Source organism: Megascapheus bottae, chromosome 18 (assembly GCF_031878675.1).
Source record: "Megascapheus bottae isolate mThoBot1 chromosome 18, mThoBot2.hap1, whole genome shotgun sequence".
Taxonomy (NCBI): Eukaryota; Metazoa; Chordata; class Mammalia; order Rodentia; family Geomyidae; genus Megascapheus; species Megascapheus bottae.
In genome coordinates, this window is record NC_143526.1 from 39,329,342 (window position 1) to 39,348,978 (window position 19,637).

General features: G+C 50.8%; 1 protein-coding gene across 15 annotated transcripts in view; it reads right to left on the reverse strand.

The window, feature by feature from the left end:
* The window catches only part of Zmynd8 (zinc finger MYND-type containing 8), a 77,755-nt gene that overhangs the window by 44,490 nt on the left and 13,628 nt on the right, over positions 1 to 19,637 (reverse strand). For all 15 annotated transcript variants that reach the window (XM_090352477.1, XM_090352475.1, XM_090352478.1 and 12 more), the window contains one exon: positions 4,345 to 4,499. In XM_090352477.1, coding sequence (XP_090208603.1) covers positions 4,345 to 4,499 — 155 coding nt within the window. The remainder of the gene's footprint in view (positions 1 to 4,344; positions 4,500 to 19,637) is intronic.

Genomic DNA, 19,637 nt, shown 5'->3' on the forward strand with positions numbered 1-19,637 from the left:
TGAAAAGCTTTGTTTCTCTCTGAAGGCCTCTGAGCACAGCATTTGGTGTAACAAGAGGAGATCCTTGCCTAGGTTTTCCATAGGAGGATGGCCAGAACATGCCCCCCCCATAGCATTTACACAGGCTTCACACTTAGACAATTCAAATAGTTCATTGTTTACTGACTGAAAATTACACTCTCAGCAAAGAGAGTAGTCTGTTTATACCTAACACTTATACATATTTCTTTGCTTTTTGTTATCTTATTTGTGGCCCTGAAATAAAACCCAGGCCCTTACACGTTCTAGGCAAGCACTTGACCACAACCTAGAACATAACCAACCTTTTCTTTTTTTTTTTCTTTTGGTTGTACTGGGGACTGAACTCAGGGCCTCCAGCTCTATCACTTGAGCCATATCCCCACCCCGTGTTTTTTTGCCTTTTGTTTTTTGGCTTGAATTACTTCCTTTGGGGGGGGGGGGGAAGAGCCTAGGTTTTTGTTGTTGTTGTTTTTGTTTTGTTTTGTGGGTCATGGGGCTTGAACTGGACCTGAGTGCTGTCCCTGAGCTCTTCAGCTCAAGGCTACCATCCTACTCTTGAGCTAAGCCCCATTTCCTATTTTCTAGTTTTCTAGAGGTTAATTGGAGATAAGAGTTTCAGGTCCTTTTTTTGCCTGGGCTGGCTTTAAACCTTGATCCTCAGATCTTGGCCTCCTGAGTAGCTAGGATTAGAGGCGGGAGCCGGGAGCCCGCCATGGCCGGCTGAGAGCCTAGGTTTTAACTATACCTTAAGTAAATCTGGGATTATAGATACAAGCCATCACACTCAAATTCTTTGTCAAAATGGGGTCGCCCTATTTTTTTCTCAGACTGACAGTTCTCATCCAAGTTGCTGGGATTACAGGCGTGAGCTACCACCTGTTTCTTCATTTTAGAAGCCAGGAGCACCAGGTGCTCTGTGAGGCTTTAATGTTCCCAGAATGTCTGGTAGCTCGTGTACCAACCTCTCTCTCTAAGCCTCTACTCTCCTGTCCCACAAGCAATTAGCTGAGTCAGGAGCTGACTGCGGATCAAGAGCTGGCCTAGCCTGGGTTTCCTGTGTCGTTCACCTTTGAACTCTACTTGCTTTTCCAGGGGTGACATCACCACAGTGACCTTTCTTCCCAGGGTTCCCTGCCCGCTACACCCTGGCACAGGTTGCACTCCACTTTCTTTTTTGTTGTCGGCCCTGAGGCTCTAACTGAGGGCCTGGGCACTGTACCTGAGCTCTTTTTTTTTTTTTTTTTTTTTTTTTTGCCAGTCCTGGGCTTGAGCTCAGGGCCTGAGCACTGTCCTTGGACTTTTCTCAAGGCTAGAGCTCTACCACTTGAGCCTCAGCACCACTTCTGGCTTTTTTCTATGTATGTGGTACCAAGGAATCGAACCTGGGTCTTCGTGCATGCTAGGCAAGCACTTTAACCACTAGGCCAAACTCCCAACCTGTACCTGAGCTCTTATAAGAGTTCAAGGTTAGCACGCTATCACTTTGAGGGACACAGCTCCACATCTGGTTTTCTGGTGGTTAGTCGGTGATAAGCATCTCATAGACTTTCCTGCCCGGGGTTGGCTGACGGTTCAAAGCCAGCCCGAGCGGGAAAGTCTGTGCAACTCTTATCTCCAAGTACCTATCACAAAACTAGAAGTGGTGATTGTGGCTCAAAGTAGTAGAGGGCTAGCCTTGAGCGAAAGAGCTCAGGGACAGTGCCTGGGCCCTGAGTTCAAGCCCCACAACAGACCAAAAAAAAAAAAAAGGGGGGGTGGGGGTGGGGGGGGAGGGAAACGGGTACCAAGACATGTGAAAGGGTATCAATGTATGTGAATTAATGTACCTTCTATCTGGCAAATATCATGTAACCCTTTTACTAATTACAATAAAAAAAAAATTTACAAGCTCTCTCCCCTAAAAGTGCCCCCTAGGGTGGGTAGTTGCAGCTACCCCACACTTCCAACAGGCCTCGGGCGAGCAAGAAAAGCTGGAAGAAACGTTTGCAGGGCCTAGTCTATGGTGTTCTATCACAGCAGCTCCAGACTAAGAACCCAAAAATCCAAGATCCCCAAAGGCTCAGCTAAGTGGCCAGCCAGCTAGCGGGGACACAGAGTAAATACTGCAGTGAAGAGATGCCTGCTCTGAATACAGAATTATGGGGCCAAGGGTCACCGTCTTCCTTCCATCCTCACTCACAAAATGTATGCCCTGGAGCTGGTGCTGGGAGAAGCAAAGCCACCCTCGGCCTCACAGGAGTCTCACACAGCGCCGTGTTGTGATGTCACTGGAACTCCAAGACAAAGCAACTGAGAGCTCCCTGGATGGAGCAGATGGCATGGCAGGAAAGAGCCGTGTGTGCGCTGGGTGGGCGGGCAGGGCCCCTCCCTCCTCTCCCCTGCACACACTGGGGGGAGGGGCTGTGTCCTTTCACCCCAGCCCTGCTGGGTCCCACAGCTCCCCACGGCTGTGACATTTGTGTGCCTTTTTTTGAGTCTTTAGCTAAGAAATAGCCGGTATCCCTGCTCATTGTCATCAACTCCTAAGCCAATAAGCAGAGCTCAGCTCAAACAGTGCCTGGCTGGCCGAGATCCCAAGATGACCTAACCTCTCCGAACGCCAGTTTCCCTGTCCAAGGGAGCCCAGTTATGGGCTATCATAAAAATGACTCCATATTAACCACAATGGCAGGGCACAGCCAGTCGTGCTTTCACATTAACAACCTCAACACGCTCACATTGTTTTCCTCAATTGCAAAGTCCCCCAAAGCTTCTTTAGGCCCCACCACTGAGAGGGTGGCTGATGAGGCTTGGGCATCCAAAAGGAAGGCAGTCCTGGCCATACAGGCAGCCACTTCACTTTACGGGGAAATCAGAAACTCAGGTGGCAGGCCACCAAAACCACCTGCATGTCCGCACACCCCACACGGGTCAGAGACAGTATCAGACAGCCGGAAGCTCCGGGGCTTTTCTATACAGAGGTCATGTCATGGACACCGTGCACAATCACGGCACTTGGCGGCTTCGCTGAACTATGTTATTACTGTGTGCCATGGAGCTGGTGGTGGGTCACAAAGTCCTGCAAATTGAGCAGTGGTAGAAGGAGCCCACTCCCCCGCACGGTGGTGGCTGAGAGGCTCAGACCCCAAGAGGTGAGGTGGTCATACCCACAGAGCTAAGGCTGAGCTGGAGTCCCACAGTATAATTTACAGAGTGGAGCTGGATGCTGGTGGCTCACGCCTACAATCCTAACTACTCAGCAGGCTGAGATCTGAGAGTCCTGGTTCAAAGCCAGCCTGGGCACAAAAGTCCATGAGATTCTTATTTCCAACCAACCAACAGAAAAGCTAGAAGTGGAGGTATGTATCACATGGTAGAAGGCCAGCACTGATTACAAAAGCCACGGGAGAGCACAAGGCCCTGAGTTTAAGCCCCAGTATTGGCACACCATCATCACCATCATCATCATCACCATCATCATCATCATCATCATCATCATCATCATCATCATCATCATCACCATTACCATCATCTGAGAGAAGAAATGGATTCCTGCACTCACAGCCTGGACATTTACCCATGCTAGGTCTCAACTGGCGAAAAAAATTAATTAGCTGTTTAGATTCAATCGCATGGTCCATCCAGTCAATACTGCCTCAATCAGGATGACCAACCACCCCTCGAGACAAATAACAACTCCAGGGGGCTTGACCTCCCAATCCAGAGGGGACAGCGACCCCAACCCATGCATACTCTAGTGTGACTCCAATTTCCCTACTCATGACCATCCAGCCTGCATGGGAGACATCCTTAAAACCAGAAGGTTCCTTAGACAAGATCCCAGGTTATGTGCCCCTGCCCAGCTAGCTGCCAGTGGCGGCCACCAACGAGGGTGAGTGTGTGTGGGGAGTGGCGCACAGCATAGTGAACTGGGGAAGAAATGCTTTTCCCCCACAAGTCCTTCATTTTACAGATGAGAAAAAAACGAACCAGGCAGGAAGCAAGCTCCTCCAGGGAGGAGGAGCTTGAACTGGGCGTCCCTGTCGCTGGCCTGGCCTGCAGGGAACTCGACCCTTAACGGTAGGAATAAAACCAAGCTCAGGGAAAGCCCTGCTTGACCCCTTTCCAGAACTATCTCCTCACCCCCATCTGGGTCACTGGATTTCGGTCCCCAAAATAGATCTCCCCAACCCACTGACGATTTGGGGCCCACTCTAAGCTAGCCTTCCAAGGAAGGCAGCCGGGCAGCCTGCTCAATGAGGGAACGATCTAGAAGGCTGGGGATCTGCGGGACCGCTGGCTGGCCTGTTCCCTGGTGCTAACGCCACGTGCAGTGGCTGTTACCTGCTCCTTATTGTTACTGTTGAGTAAGCCGGGTTTCTTTTTCTTTTTAATGGGGCTGGTGGCGGCCGAGGGGTCCTGTGGTGAGTGGCCGTTGGAAGAGTGCGGTGGGCTGGGAAACTTGCGCTTCTGGGCCGTTCTCTCCATACAGCCAGGATCTGAAAGATACAGCACCCGATTTTAAAAGCAGTGGAAGCTCGAGTTCTTCGGAGCCCCTCCTCTTTCAGTATACACGTCCCCACTTCAATGCCTTCTTTCCCATTGAATGCAATTGTGTGTAGGTGGGGGTTGGGTGTCCTGGGGCTTGAACTCAGGGCCTAGGCACTGTCAGTGAGCTCAACGCTGGCACTCTGCCACTTTGAGCCACAGCACCATGTCCTGTTTTCTGGTGGTTGTATGGAGATCTCCTGGAGCTGGGTCCTGGTAGCTCATGTCTACAATCCTAGCTACTCAGGAGGCTAAGGCCTGAGGATCATACTTCAAAACCAGCCAGGGCAGGAAAAGTCTGTGAAACTCTTATCTCCAAGGAATGACCAGAAAACCAGAAGTGGAACTATGGCCCAAAGTCGTAGAGCACTAAGCTTGAGCAAAGGAGTTCAGGCCCCATAGCTGACCAAACAACAACAACAACACAGGTCTCGTGGACTTTCCTGTCCAGGCTGGCTTTCGATTGTGATCCTCAGATCTCAGCCTCCTAAGTAGCTAGGATTCCAAGCGTGAGCCACCAGCGCCCAGCAATCTGATTTTCCTGAGGAATGGCAGCCACAGCCACCAGAAGGGGACAGAGCAGAGGAAGTGACAAATCCCAAAGGAGGCGGGCTCTCCTCCAGCTTCATGGGTCAGGCTGTGCATGAGCACATCTCCATCTCTCCTCTCTCTACTGCAGGAGGTGACAGGGCACAATGGAGCCACAGCATTAGCCTCTTCCACCGGAAACAAACGCAGCTCCGTCCACACAGGGGCAGCAGGCTTCATAAAAGTCCTGAATGAAGGCTCAGGAGACGCAGCCAGAGGGGAAGGCATACGGAGGCTGAACAGATTCCACAGCCTGGGGACCATCCTACTGACATGGAAACAGAGGCCCTGAAGAGCCCAAAAGGCTGGCCCAAAAGAACAGAGCAGCTAGTTAAGTCAAGAAGCTCACTAAAAAGGTGCAGCCTGCAGGGTGCTGGTGGCCATTCTGGAGGCTCAGATCTGAGGATCCTCAGAGCCAAGCAGGGCAGAAAAGTCTGTGAGACTCTTATTGCAAATAAACTTCTCAGAAAAAGCTGGAAGTGGCACTGTGGCTCAAGTGATAAGAGTGCTAGCCTTGAGCAAAAGAAGGCCAAGTTCAGCACCCAGGTCCTGAGTTAAAGCCCCAGACCCTGTGTGCGTGCAAACCACACACACACACACACACACACACACACACACACACACACACACACAGAACAGAGCTGGGCACAGTGGCTCACGCCATCTTAGGAAGCATAGATTTGAGAATTGTAGTTCAAAGCCAGGCTGGACAGGAAAATCCATGAGATTCTTATCTCCAGTTAACCACCAGAATACAGGAAGTGGAGCAATGGCTCAATGGGGGAGCACTAGCCTTGAGCAAAAGAGCACAGGGACAAGGCCCAGGCCCTGAGTTCAAGCCACAAGACAAACAAGGGAGAGGGAGTACAACCTGAGTTAGGCTCGGCCCTAAGAGGAAAACCTTCTTCCACACAGGTGAGTCCTACATGAAAACACCCCGTTTGTCCATAGGGCCCAATAGACTCCTCCCAGAAACCCACTCAAAATCTAATAATGCATTACAGCTGAACGGTGAAAGAATCTGCAGCCATTCAGAAAGAGGCTAGCAGCCAGGTGTGGTGCCTGTAATCCTGGCTACTCAGGAGACTGAGATCTGAAGATCGCTGTTCAAAGCCAGCCGGGTACTAAAGACCATGAGACTCTTATCTCCAATTAATCACTAGAAAAAAACAGGAAGTGGGGCGATGGCTCAAGGGTAGAGTGGGCAGCCTTGAGCCGAAGAGCTCAGGGGCAGTGCCCAAGCTCTGAACTCAAGCCCCATGACCCACAAAAAAAGAACAAAGCTAGCTATATATAGTGGCACAGACCAGGCATGGTGGCTCATGCCTGTAATCATAGCTACTCACTAGGTAGAGGAAGGAGAATCATGGTCCAAGACTAGTCCAAGTAAAAACACAAGAGCCCAGAAAAGTAAAGGAAACCCAAGAAGAATGTCCACTGAGACTGCTGGAGATAAGAGCTCAGTGTTTGCCCCGAATGCACAAGGCCCTTATTTTACACCATTAAAAAAAAAAATTCTTTTTAAAGACATTAAAAAAGGTAAAGCACCTTTCATGGGTTTTGTTGGTGATGATCCAACTTTAAAGCCATGCTACAAAAGTAACACAGGGGGCCTGGAGTTTGGCCTAGTGGTTAAAGTGCTTGCCTAGCATGCACGAAGACCCAGGTTCGATTCCACGGTACCACATACATAGAAAAAAGCCGGAAGTGGTGCTGAGGCTCAAGTGGTAGAGTTCTAGCCTTGAGAGAGTCCAAGGACAGTGCTCAGGCCCTGAGCTCAAGCCCAGGACTGGCAAAAAAAAAAAAAAGTAACACAGCAGCATTCGTGAGCCAGCACACATCTCAGAAACATTCACTATAAACACCAGCGTTTGCACAAATCTAGAATTCTCCTGGATGAAAAAGAAGGCCACAGGATTCTGCTGGGGACCTCAGGGGGAAGACCTGCAGGGAGCATGCAGAGTTTACCTTTCATTGTATGCCTGGTGACTTTACCAAAATAAGGAGATTAAAAGGACTTGGAAGATTCAGTTTCAGGTTTAAAAAAAAGAAAAAGAAAAAGAAAAGAAAGAAGCAGCAGGTGTGAGCCAAAGCCTGTAATGAGGGCGGCCCCAGCGGATGAAGTAGAAGCTGGACCACTGCAGACTGGTTGGTAGACCACAGGGGAAGGATTGGGGTTTATTGTAGATAGATCTGATGGACTGTACCCCAGTAACAGGTGCTGAGGTGTTCGGGGCTCACAGGAAAAGCTCAGGAACAACACCCGGGCCCTGAGTTCAAGCCCCATGACTGACAAGTGTATGGACCTAGTGATCGGTCACCTCCATTTCCTGACCACTGTAGGCTCAGGACTCTGAGAAGAAGCAGAGCAAAGGGGTCCGTTAAGCTGAAGAAAGAAGATAATAAGCAGGAAAGGACCCCAGGCAAGTCTACCTTGCTGGGCTTCAGTACCTCATTTGTAAAATGGTAAGATAAGGGTCTGATAAGAAGTCCCTACTTGTAGTTCCTGCTAACACAAAGCACAAATGCCCCATCCATTCTCCACATGGTGAGGACCGCGCAGAGGGCTGGGCCATTGGTTCTCTCACAGAGATCCTAAAGATGAAAACAAAGACAAAAACTAAACTACAGACCCTCTCTTGGCTTTGACTGGGGTGGGGAGGGGAATGAAAAACAATCACTAGAAATTCATCTCCTGAGGACTGGTTGCTGGTCCAGGAGCTGTGTCCATACCTGACAGGTAACCAAAGTGGACACTCATGAAGGGCCAGGGTGCCATACCCTACTCCAAGCATCCAAACCTCATCTCAGCACCACACAAAACCTCTGTTATGTGTACAGTTCCAAACACACTGCTTCCCCCAGAGTTAATGAGCGTTCAGTGGCTGTATCCAAGGGTTAGAAATTTAATCGCTTCCAAGCAACAAAAACATCTGTCAACAGCAGGAGCTATCCGCAGAGGCCCTCAGGAAGAAAAATTGGGAAGTGCTGCATTTGGTGTCCTTCAGGATGAGACAGCAGGTTAGCTCAGCTGTGACTTCTGGGACTGGGAGGGGAGGAGAGGAGGCAGCTTGCCAGTCCACCAGGCTGTTGTCATGGAAACAGAGCCCACATAAGGACCTTCTTCCAGAAAGCTGAGTCAAAAAAATTTTTTTTTTCTTCCTAATGATTTAATTCTGAAGAGGGTGTAAGGCTAAGTGCAACTCAGCTATCTATAAACTCAGAGTGGTGACAAACAGCTCCCTACAGACTGAGTCACAGAGAAATGCGTGTTTGATTCTCCAAGTGTCAGATCTACAAGGTATTTTCTGCCACCTTTTCTGAGGTCAAACACGTAATCTATTGGAATGGTCCAGAAGCAACCCTCTGCCTTCTGACACCCACCCACCCCCTCCCTAAAGAAATCTGGCTCTATTGGCAGGAGTGTGGGTGAGGGAGCAGGGAGGGAGCGGGGCTGCCTCACCCACATTCCCGGAGGGGACAGAAAAGTGACTCAGCTTTGGACTGGGAACAGGAATCAGCAGCGTTTTCCCCTGATGACATTTCACGGTAATCTTGGTAACACAGAACACAGCATCTATGGTTCAGGCCTATAAATCCTAGCTACTCAGGAAGCTGAGATCTGAGGATGGAGGTTCAAAACCAACTGGGGCAGGAAAGCCCATGGAAATCTTAGCTGCAATTCAATACCCCAAAAACCTGGACACGGAGATGTAGCTCAAGCGTTAAAACACTAAGGGGCAGTGTCTAGGCTCCGTCAAGTCCTAGGACTGGTGTGCACACGTGTGTGTGTGTGTGTGTGCGCACACACACACACACACACAAGGAAAGGAAGAAAAGAGGTCGTCTTTATGGCAAAGGACAGGCCTTGGTCTAGGAAGGGATGTGTGATGAGAACCTTCCAAAATATACATTTCCCAGATGTCTCAAGAGCTAAGAACTTCCTTTATTCCATGCCAGAAGCAAAGAGCTGTTCTAACCTATGACCACCAAATGGGAGGGCTGAAATTTGAACCCAGTACAATATGAGGACTCCAAAGTCACACTCCTGGGGCTCCCTTGGGTTTGGCTTTTGTCCCCTTCAACAGTAGCTACATGCCTGGTGACAGTCAGGGAGGGGCCCACAGCGTTGCAAGCACAGGAAAAGGTGGAATCCCAGCCTGACAGGCAGCTGGGGGAGCCAAGGCTCCTCCCTCCCCCCCTCCACCTAGGCCTGACCCGCATCTGGTGCTGTCACAGCTCAGTCTGGACAGGAACAGCCTTGGGCCACAGGGATAGGCCAGGGTTCCTTGTGTATGTGTGTGTGCATGTGAGTGTGAAACTTCTTTAGAGAGGCCAGCTCTGCTAAGGCTTGAAGTGGGCCCTCAGCAGGGAAGGGGGCGAAACGTGGCTGGCTGGTCCCAAGCAAAACTGGGACAAGTTAGTTGGTCACCTTCCACATAAGTCAGAGGCACCATGCCAGATAAACAGGCTGCAGAGCACAGGCCCAGCCCAGTGAGCAGCCGCCTGGGGTAGTGTGGCTCCTCCCAGCAGGGGGACCTTAAGGGAGACACATGTTCCCTGGGCCTCTGATCTCTTCTAAGACACAGACGAGGCACCTGGCAGAGTTATCAAAAGATTATCAAGTTCATTCAAGGAAAAAGTCTTCAGTCTAACACTTGGCCAAGAGACTGCAATCAAGAGACACTTTTTGTCTGATTGGTTTTGAGACAGGGTCTCACTCACTTCAGGCTGGCGTTGAACAGGCACGTCTCCTGTCACAGCCTGCAAGGATGACAAGTGTGCATTCCAACACCTGGCTTCAGTAGTAACTACCTTATTCTGGGGTGTGGGGGGAGTGTGTGTGTGTGTGTCTGTGTCTGTGTACTAAGGTTTGGACTCAGGGCCTTGATCTCTTGATTAGTTTTTTGTACTCAAGGCTGGCAGTCTACTACTTGAGCCATCATTCCACCTTTTAGTGGTTAATTGGAGGTAAGGGTCTCACGGTCTTTCCTGCCAGGGCTGGCTTTGAACCGCAATCCTCAGATCTCACCCTTCTGAGTAGCTCCACCAGTGCCGGCTTCAGTGACTACATCTTTAAACCAACAACCAATCACCCTTCCGCCTTTTCTTCTTCCTGTCCCACCCCCTCCCCACCACAGTCCTTCACCAGAAGCACATCTCCATTTCTCCACCACAGTGGAGAGTTACCGAGCACGTCCTGCATACAGCAGCACCGCGCAGGCCTGTGCACTTCAGACGGTCTGTAGCCCTGCTTCCTGAGAGGACACGCAAGCAGGGTCAGCGGTCGGGGGTGACTGGGCACCAACCAGCAGCCATGGCACTGTAAGCCCTGCCTCAAACAGGACCACACACAGCTGCCCCACCAGCTCCAGGGGTGTTAATCATTTCCGGAAGGCTCCCCGAGACACACAGGAGACAAAGAGGAGGTACCCAAACTGGCCTCCCTCCCCAGGAATTCTGGGCCTTCCCCACCAGTAAATACCCCATAAAGAAACAAAAGGCCAGAGATTTCTTCCTGGCCTAGGCAAATAGAAATGTCCCTAAAGGTCTGGAGGGGCACAAGGTCTTCCCAACCTGGCCACGTGGGCCTGCCACAGCTGGTGTCTCCTATCCTGAGCCAGGAAGCGGCTGGCAGGGGCCAGAGGGGGGAGGGGAGGGCAAAAGGTCACACCCAACTGAAGGAGAATGTCATTTCACAGAGAATTCCGGGCACTTGGGCACCTGGCTACAAGAGAGTGAGAGCCAGATGGCTCAGGGAAAGGTCACTTACCAGCCATGGAAGCAGCCTGGCTGCTCAGAGGGCCTAACCTCTCTTTTCCAAAAGAGCCCAGAAGCTGGCTCTCGGCAGACATTCCTGCTTCCGGCTCCTCGGTGGCCTCTCCCGGGGGGGGGGGGGGGGGGGGGAGGGAGGAGGAAGAGGCAAGAGAGGACAGGAGTCACCACTTAGCAGGCCAGCCCTAGTCTTGGACGCATTAGGTGGCCTGGCCGCCCAGCAGGGGGCAAGGACACAGTCACCTCTGCTGTCAGGCTGTCTCCGGAAGACCTGCCTTTAGGTGCCCAGGCTGTGCGTTCTAATTTGTCTCCCATGAAGCCTTTTTCTGTGAATGTGAATAAATACCATGTCTGCTGGCCAGAGGAAGGAGAGGGGGGTGGGATGCTGGCCAGAGGAATGGGAGAGGAAAAGGGGGGGACAGATGTCAAATGTGTTACTTTCCCTTTGGTGGACTGCTGGGCCAGAAAGCCCTCTTCCTCTTGGGGTCAACTTTCACGAAGATAGGTGGAACTGAGACATTCTTATGTAAAAGCTGGTACCCTAAGTTGTTTAAATCTAGGGACCAGGCTAATTTACAAGTAAATTGCATGTTTAGCCCTCGACCTTCCCTCCCCCCACCCCCAGGCCAGTTTCCTAAATGGACTAAGAGGCAGCACCCAATCCCTTGCAGAAGTTCTGGGCCTTCGGCCCCAGGCTGCACCTCTTTTCTCAAGCCCAGGCCCCCAGACTGGAGCTAGCCTGTGTTGGGCCACAACCCTGGCCAGTTCACCACACAGGAAACGAGTGGCCCGCTGCCTCTGACCCTCGCAAGCTGGCTGGCTGGCAGCTGGCTGGGAGGCGGCTCGGGTGCTGGGTCCTGGCTGCATTATTTATCTGGGCTTCGGCCCCAGTGTGGCTCAGGTGCCCCAGGGCTTTCACTGCCATGGGGAATGGCTGCTGGGGAACAAGAGGCTGCCTTTGCTCCCCCCAACCCCCACTCCTGCAGCTGAAGCTCAGAAGCGGACTAGGAGAAGAAAGGGAAATAAAGGAGCCTCACAAAGGAGACGGTGGAGGGAGGGGCTGCCTGGGACCCTGGGACGTCCCCACCCACCCTGGGAGGGGCCCGCCTCTAAAGCAATCACCCCAAGGAAGTGGGAAGAAGGGCCTGGCCTTTCCTGGTCACAAGGATTTCAGGCTTAATGAGGATTCTAAGAATGTAACCTTCCTTCCAGGCGGTGAGGGCTGTCCCTGCCAGACAGGAAGCTGTAACAGCCCTGCCACACCCAGGGGAGGCCACGCAATGCCATGGATAAGAGAGAGAATGGCATTTGTGTCACCAGCAAGGCACAAGATCCTAGGGGAAAAAGGTCAGGAAAAGAGGGTCCTGTGGGCTCCAGGTTTGCAGACACCTGGAGGCGCAATCAGGAAACCAGGGAAGGATGGTCTTGAGACCACAGGCCAACGTTTAGCTGTAAGTGACTTTGAGTCTTGTGGATTTTTTTTTTTTTTTTTTGCCAGTCCTGGGCTTGAGCTCAGGGCCTGAGCACTGTCCTTGGACTTTCTCAAGGCTAGAGCTCTACCACTTGAGCCTCAGCACCACTTCTGGCTTTTTTTTTTTTCCTATGTATGTGGTGCTGAGGAATCGAACCCAGGTCTTTGTGCATGCTAGGAAAGCACTCTAACATTAGGCCAAACTCCCGGCCCCTCTTGTGGATTTTTTGTTTTTTAAGATGTTCTCACAATTTGATAGGGAAGGGGGGAAAACCAAGATGGGTGGGGGGTATGGGGGGGGAGGGAAACGGGTACCAAGACATGTGAAAGGGTATCAATGTATGTGAATTAATGTACCTTCAATCTGGCAAATATCATGTAACCCTTTTACTAATTACAATAAAAAAAAAAAGAAAAAAGAAAAAAAAGATGTTCTCACATAGCTCAGGCGGGCCTTGAACTCCCAACCCTTCGGTCTCAGCCTCTAGAGTACTTAGGATTACAGGTATGCACTACCGCAAATACAGTATAGATAATTAACCCCAGAATACTGACACCAGGCATTCCACCACTTCCACATCTCCAGCAATTAGCATACAGTGGGCACATGCTGGAGAACATTCCTCATGTGCCACCTAGGGGCTCAGAGGTTTAGAATAGGGCTTCTCAGGGTGTGTGTGTGTGTGTGTGTGTGTGTGTGTGTGTGTGTGTGTGGCCTGGGGCCCAAATTCAAGGAGGCCCTGAGCACTGTCCCTGAGCTTCTTTGCTCAAGGCCAGCATTCTACCACTTAAGCCACAGAGCCACTTCTGGCTTTTTGTGGTTAACTAAGTTCTCATGGGCTTTCTTAATTAAGCTAGCTTCCAACCGTGATCCTCAGATCTCAGCCTCCCGGAGTAGCTAGGATCACAGGCGTGAGCCACCCACACATGAGCAGGGAGAAGATGTTGCTACTGATATCTAAGGGGCAAAGGCCCAGGGGCACAGTTAAACGTCTGACAGAGTGATCGACCCCCAAATATCAAGGTCAGGAAAACTGGTGCGAGTGAGCTACCTGGCAACTCTAACCTTGAGTAAATCACACCACCCACAGGGACCTGGCACTCCCAAGGCTTCACCTGGCAGCCAACTGTGGACAAGAAAACAATGGCACCAGTCAACCCAGATAGTTACAAAGCAACCACCAGACAGCAAGACTACTTACTGGGGACACTGTCAAGGGGGAACTCCCCCGCCCCATCCCAAGATGGCCACAAAGTATGCATAGTGGCAACAGCCGCTTTTGTGAAGCATCTACTTTCTTCTATTTCTAGCTCATTATAATTGTGCAGGAAGGCAAGTCCCAGGCATCTTCATCTTACAGATCTACAGGTAACTGAAGCCCAGAAGCAAAAGGCTCAGGGTAAAATTGGCTTGAAATAGGTGCAATCATGGAAGGGCAAAGGCTAACCACAAGAGAGCCATGGGCTGAGAGAGGAGAGGGCCTGGGAATTCTTTCCTTTCCTGTTTCATCTTGTTTACTAAGCAGCTATTTTAAGCAGCTTCCCCAAGTGGGGGCGGGAACTCAAGGCTGTAATCCCCACTACCTCAGGAGGCTGAGATCCGAGATCAGAGTTCTAAACCCAACTGGGCAGAAAAGTCAGTGAGCCTTTTATCTCTAATTAAGGAGCAAAAGGCCAGAAGTGGTTCAAGTGGAGGAGCATCAGCCTTGAGCCAAGAAGCCAAGGGACACAAGAGGGCTCAAGCCGTGAAGTTACACCCTAAGACTGACACACGTACGTCTTCCTTGAACTGGGAGTATGGCTTCAGTGGTAGAGCTTTTGCCTGGCATGCAGAAGGCCCTGGGTTCTAATCCCAGTGCCACAAAACTAAAAGAATCTCCTGTAAAGGCAGCCCTGAGGTTGCGGTGTCTGTGCTTCTAGAGGCAGAGTCACAGCCTAAAGGCGTGCAGATGGCCCCAGGCCACGTGCCAACTGGCACCAACTCCAAAGCCTTCAACTGCACAAGCCAACTGCCTCTGATAATACTGTGGGTGCCACTTGGTAATTCTCCATTGTGGAGGGCAAACTTGGCCAAGACACACACACACACACACACACACACACACACACACACACACACACCCCCGCTGCTCTGCCAAGTATGAGGGCTCTGGAGTTGCACTACTAGATCTCCATCCAAACAGCTGTGTGCCCCTGACAAGTTACTTGACCTCTCTGAGCCCCAGTCATTTCAGCTGTAGCTATTAGATTCGAACGTGTTATTACAGCTACACATTCGTGGGCCATGCCGATACTCCTAGCTGCTCAGAAAGCTGAGATCTGGAGAGTCAAAGTTGGAGGCCAGTCTGGACAGAAAAGTCAAGGGAGACATCTCCAAAATAATAATCAGAGAACCTGGATGCAGTTCCCGGCGTTCAAAACCTGGCACCAGCAAAAATAAATTCAGTGGTTGTTCAGACTGAATGCAACCATGTACATGGAAGGCAGTGCCAGCCCTCTAAGTACCAGGAGTTGGAGCATCTTCAGCCCAGGGGCTGAGGGATCGGGCAAGCTCTTCCCAGCGAGAGTCACAGTCCCAGCCCCTTCCTTTCCATCTGACTGCCCGGGACTCCTCCAAAAATTCTCTCAAGGCCAGAGAGCCTGGAATGGAACTCCTCCCTGCCTCGTGTAGCAATGCCTGGCAGATAATGGTCCTGATGCCCAGTGGGCACTCGATAAAGGGCTGCTCCAGCTTCCCTACCCACCCACCCACCCCGTGCCCGCCTGTGCCTATCCCAGTCGGCTTCCTCCTCTCACTCTGATCAAGGGCCATCTTGACCAAGCACCTGCCTTTCCACGGCAGCCGGGGACCCTGTTCCCCTCCTCCCTCCTAGGCTTGGTGTAGACCCTGAACATCTTGCCAAGCCCCCAGCGCCTGCCCAGAGGTGTCCCTGGGTGTCCTCAACTCTAACCTCTGGGCCTCTGTCAGCATTCGTCTTATTATTCTATATAGAATGTTCCATGCCCCATCTTCTCCACAGTGGACAACCTCAGCTTTTGGCTCAAATGTCACCTCCTCAGAGGGGTGTTCCCTAACAGGATACCTGCCCTTCTTATCCTGTCATCCTGACATGGGGGCTGTCCTTGGTTGTATCTTACTGCACCCCCCCCCTAAAATGTAGACAGCACTCCCATCAGTGCCTCCACCATGGTCCAAAGAGCTGACCACACAACACACAGCCCAGCTGACAGGTACCAGGATACCACACACACCCCTCTCTCTGCCAGAGGAAGAGAAGGGGACATGGTGACAGGACAGGGTTAACAACACAAGAAGGTGTGCCAGCAACCTGACTCATCAGAAACCAGTTTTTCTTCCTAGGCCTAACAATTTCTTCCAGCAAAGCAGAAAGGGGACCACTCAGGGGGCGCTGTCCCAGGGAGCTAGGCCATTTCAGGACCCTAACAGGACCCAGCTTCACCACTCTCCTTCCTTCCCTCAGGCCCACCTCCCCAGAAGGCGGGGAATCTGTGAGGACACCCTTGGGTGTGGCCAGGCCTCCGGAGCCACACCATGTCTGCGCAAAACAGAAGTGGGAGACCTCCTGGGGTCTCTTGAGGCCTGGAAGGGAGCTCCAAACTGCTGAGCCTTAAAAACTCAGACTCTACAGGGAGAACTCTGTCAGAAAACAACAAGAAGAAACTCTCACACACACACACACAATTGTACTGACACCTGCTCAGGCAGTCATTCATAAGGCCTTGTCCTCAGTGAAGCAAAGGAAAGCATTCCATGTCCTCTTCCACGCACTCAGTGGGCATGTGTGGAGAACATTCCATTCTCTTTCCTGCCCCTGTCAACTTCACAGTCAGCATCCTGGCAGGCTGGCAGAGAGGAGGCTAGACTGGCAAGATGCCTGGATCTGTCACCCCTCGCAGCCCCCTCGACCCACCTGGCTGGAGTGAGGACTCCTGGAAGGGGAGCTGCGGTCCAGCTGCATGGGGCGGGTTAGGAAGAGAGCCCTGTCAGTGGAGATGGAGGAAAGCCAGGATGCAGAGAACCATCAGGAAGATCTCACGGCTTGGGAGGCCTAGAGGGCCAGCCCAAGCCCGGCTCGGTGGCTCTCGCCTGTCATCCTGGCTACTCAGGAGGCTGAGATCTGAGGATCAAGGTTCAAAGCCAGCCTGGGCACTAAAGGACCTGAGACTCTAATCTCCAATTAACTCTAGAAAATGGGAAGTGCGGCCGAGGTTCAAGGGTAGGGTGGTAGCCTCAAGCTGAAGAGTTGAGGCACAGTGCCCAGGCTGAGTCAAGCAAAACAACACAAATCTCTTTTTTTTTGGCCAGTCCTGGGGCCGGGGCTGACCTCGGGGCCTAGGCACTGTCCCTGAGTTTCTATTGCTCAAGGCGTGTGATTTACCACCTGAGCCACAGAGCCACTTCTAACTTTTTCTGTTTATGTGATACTGAAGAATTGAACCCAGGGCTTCATGCATGCTAGATGAGCAGCACACTACCATCAAGCCACACTCCTACTCCAACACAAGTCTTAAAATCCAAAAAGCTCCAACGTTTTAAACTTTCTGATGCTGCTAAGATCCAAGTGGAAAATTCTACACTTGGCTACATGTGATGAATTACAGTCTTAAATCAACACACACACACACACACACACACACACACACACACACACACACCCCTAAACCATTAAAACACTAGCTGGAAGCTGGGTACTAGTGGCTCGCTCCTGTAACCTAGGCCACTCAGGAAGCCAAGATCTGAGGATCCTAGTTCAAAGCCAGTGTGGGCTGAAAAGTCGGTGAAGCTCTCATCTCTAATGAATCACCACAAAACCAGAAAGTGGCACTGTGGCTCAAAGTGGTATAGTGCTACCCTTAAGACCTCAGGGAGTTTGGCCTAGTGGGAGAATACTTGCCCAGCATGCACAAAGGACCCAGTTCAATTCCTCAGTACCACATACATAGAAGAAGCCAGAGGTAGGACGGTGGCTCAAGTGGTAGAACGCCAACCTTGAGCAAAAGAAGCTCAGGGACACTGCCCAGGCCCTGAGTTCAAACCCCAGGACTGGCAAAAAAAAAAAAAAAGAGCACAGGGACAGTGCCTAGACCCTGAATTCAAGGCCCACAACTGACAAAGAGAAGAAGAAAAGAAGAGAAAGAGGAGGAGGAGGAGGAGGAGGAGGAGGAGGAGGAGGAGGAGGAGGAGGAGGAAGAAACGCTCCCAGGATTCCACAAGGCCTCAACATGGTAACTGTTCTCAGGCATTTCAAGGCAGGAAAAAGACCAGACAATGGTCAGTTTGAGATCATAGCCTTCTAGGGGCGATAATGGTCGTATAAACATGAGTCTAGATAGAGCAGGCTTGAAAGATGGGGAAGGCACCACCAGGTTCTCCCCATCGCCCCGTAACACCCACAAACCAAACCGCAGGGAAGTCTCAGCCAGGGGGCCACCCACAGAAGCACAAAGAGGCCACGCTGAACAATCCGGAAAGCCACGTCAAATACCTCAGGCTGAGGTGTTTGAGACTTTATTAGGAAAGGAACAATCCAGTAAGTTCCCTAACTCACAAACCCCAGAACAGGTACTTTTTCAACTGCTGGAGATGTTAAAGAGCCCAAAGAATTTAAAGTACCTTTTATTTGGGGGGGGGGGTGTATGTGGGGGGGGGTCTTGAACTCAGGACCTATGAGACATACTTGTTTCCTAGCTTTTTTCTACTCAAGGCTAGTACTCTACTACTGGAGCCACAACTTTTACTTCCAGCTTTTTAATAATGGTTAATAGGAAATAGTCTCAAAGACTTCCCTTCCAGAGGTTTGGCTTCAAACTTTGATCCTCAGTTCTCAGCCTCCTGAGTAGCTAGGCTATTAGGTGTGAACCACCAAGGATTATTTCTTCAAAGGAAAGTTTTCTCAGTACTTGTCATGGACCTATGATATAAATGTGTTCATGGTACTATTTTCAGTTTCCTTGAAAAAAATAAATGGAACCAAGTCTCCTATCTCACAGCCATCACCATAAACAATCCCTTTGTGAAAGACTTCATTTACATACAACAGTGAGAACACAGATCTTATACTAATTAAGGTCTGGGGCAAATTGCTTTAATTGTACGTTCTCCAGCATCCTGCCTCTGAACACATATCCGTCCTAGGCAGATCTCAGCAAGAATGATACTGTTCATGATTTTAATATCTTGGGTTTCCGCTCCATCTGTGCCTGGCTTTCAAGTGGCTCATACCCTTCCTTGTGCCTGCTATGTTTTCAGTGTTGGCAGCCTGGCATCCGCACACCATGATCATTACCACAAAACGCACATACAGCAGGAGGAGTCGGAACAACCCAAACAGGGAGTCTTTGTACAGGGACATGAACCGGAGCACCCAAGAATCCACGACATTTAGACTTCCGCTTCCTGGCCTTCCGGGACTTGTTCTGACTCAGGCACTGTGGGGCCAAAATCCTGCCGGGAACTCTGCTATGACCCATCTCTCTGAAAATGCAAACTGACAGCCCTCAGCCATGTCTGTCCGGAGATGGGTTTGTCTGGTGACATAATGGCCTTTGTGAAATGGTCTGTCCAGACGTTTCTATTTCTATCGAAATCAGGGCCTGCTCAGGCAGGTAGGCCTCACCCATCACCACTGCACTCTGTGGGAACTGACCAAAATCCCTCAGGACGCAGCTAGCTTTTCCTTAAGTACAAAAACTAAGATAAAATCGGATCCCAGCCAGGTACTTGAGGGCTCACATCTGTAATTCTATCTTCTCAGGAGGTTGTGATCTGAGGGTCTTGGTTCAAAGCCAACCCTGATAGGAAAGCCCGTGAGACTCTCCCTCCAATTAGCCACCTAAAAGCCAGAAGTGCAGCTACGGCTCAAGTAGTAGGGCACCAGCTCAGGGACAGCAACCAAGGGCTGAATCCAAGTCCCTGTCACCCCCATGCCTACACATGCTCACATACACCAAAGGAAACCCTGAGGTTGGAGGTGTGGTTCAATTGGTAGAGCGCTAGCCAGTGAGCAAACATATCAATTACTGGGCTCAAGTTCAGTCTCAGACCTAAAATAAGAAACCTTGACACCAGAATCCTACTTTGATACAGCTTTAATGTACCTAAGCCTCAATTTCCTTAACTATAAAATGGAATTACAAAGCACTGATGTCCTTCTCCTAGTAAGTACACACGAAAGTTGCGTTGTGCAAACACACTTGGCATCTAGCTGGTGCTTCTGAGTGATGTTTGAGTATC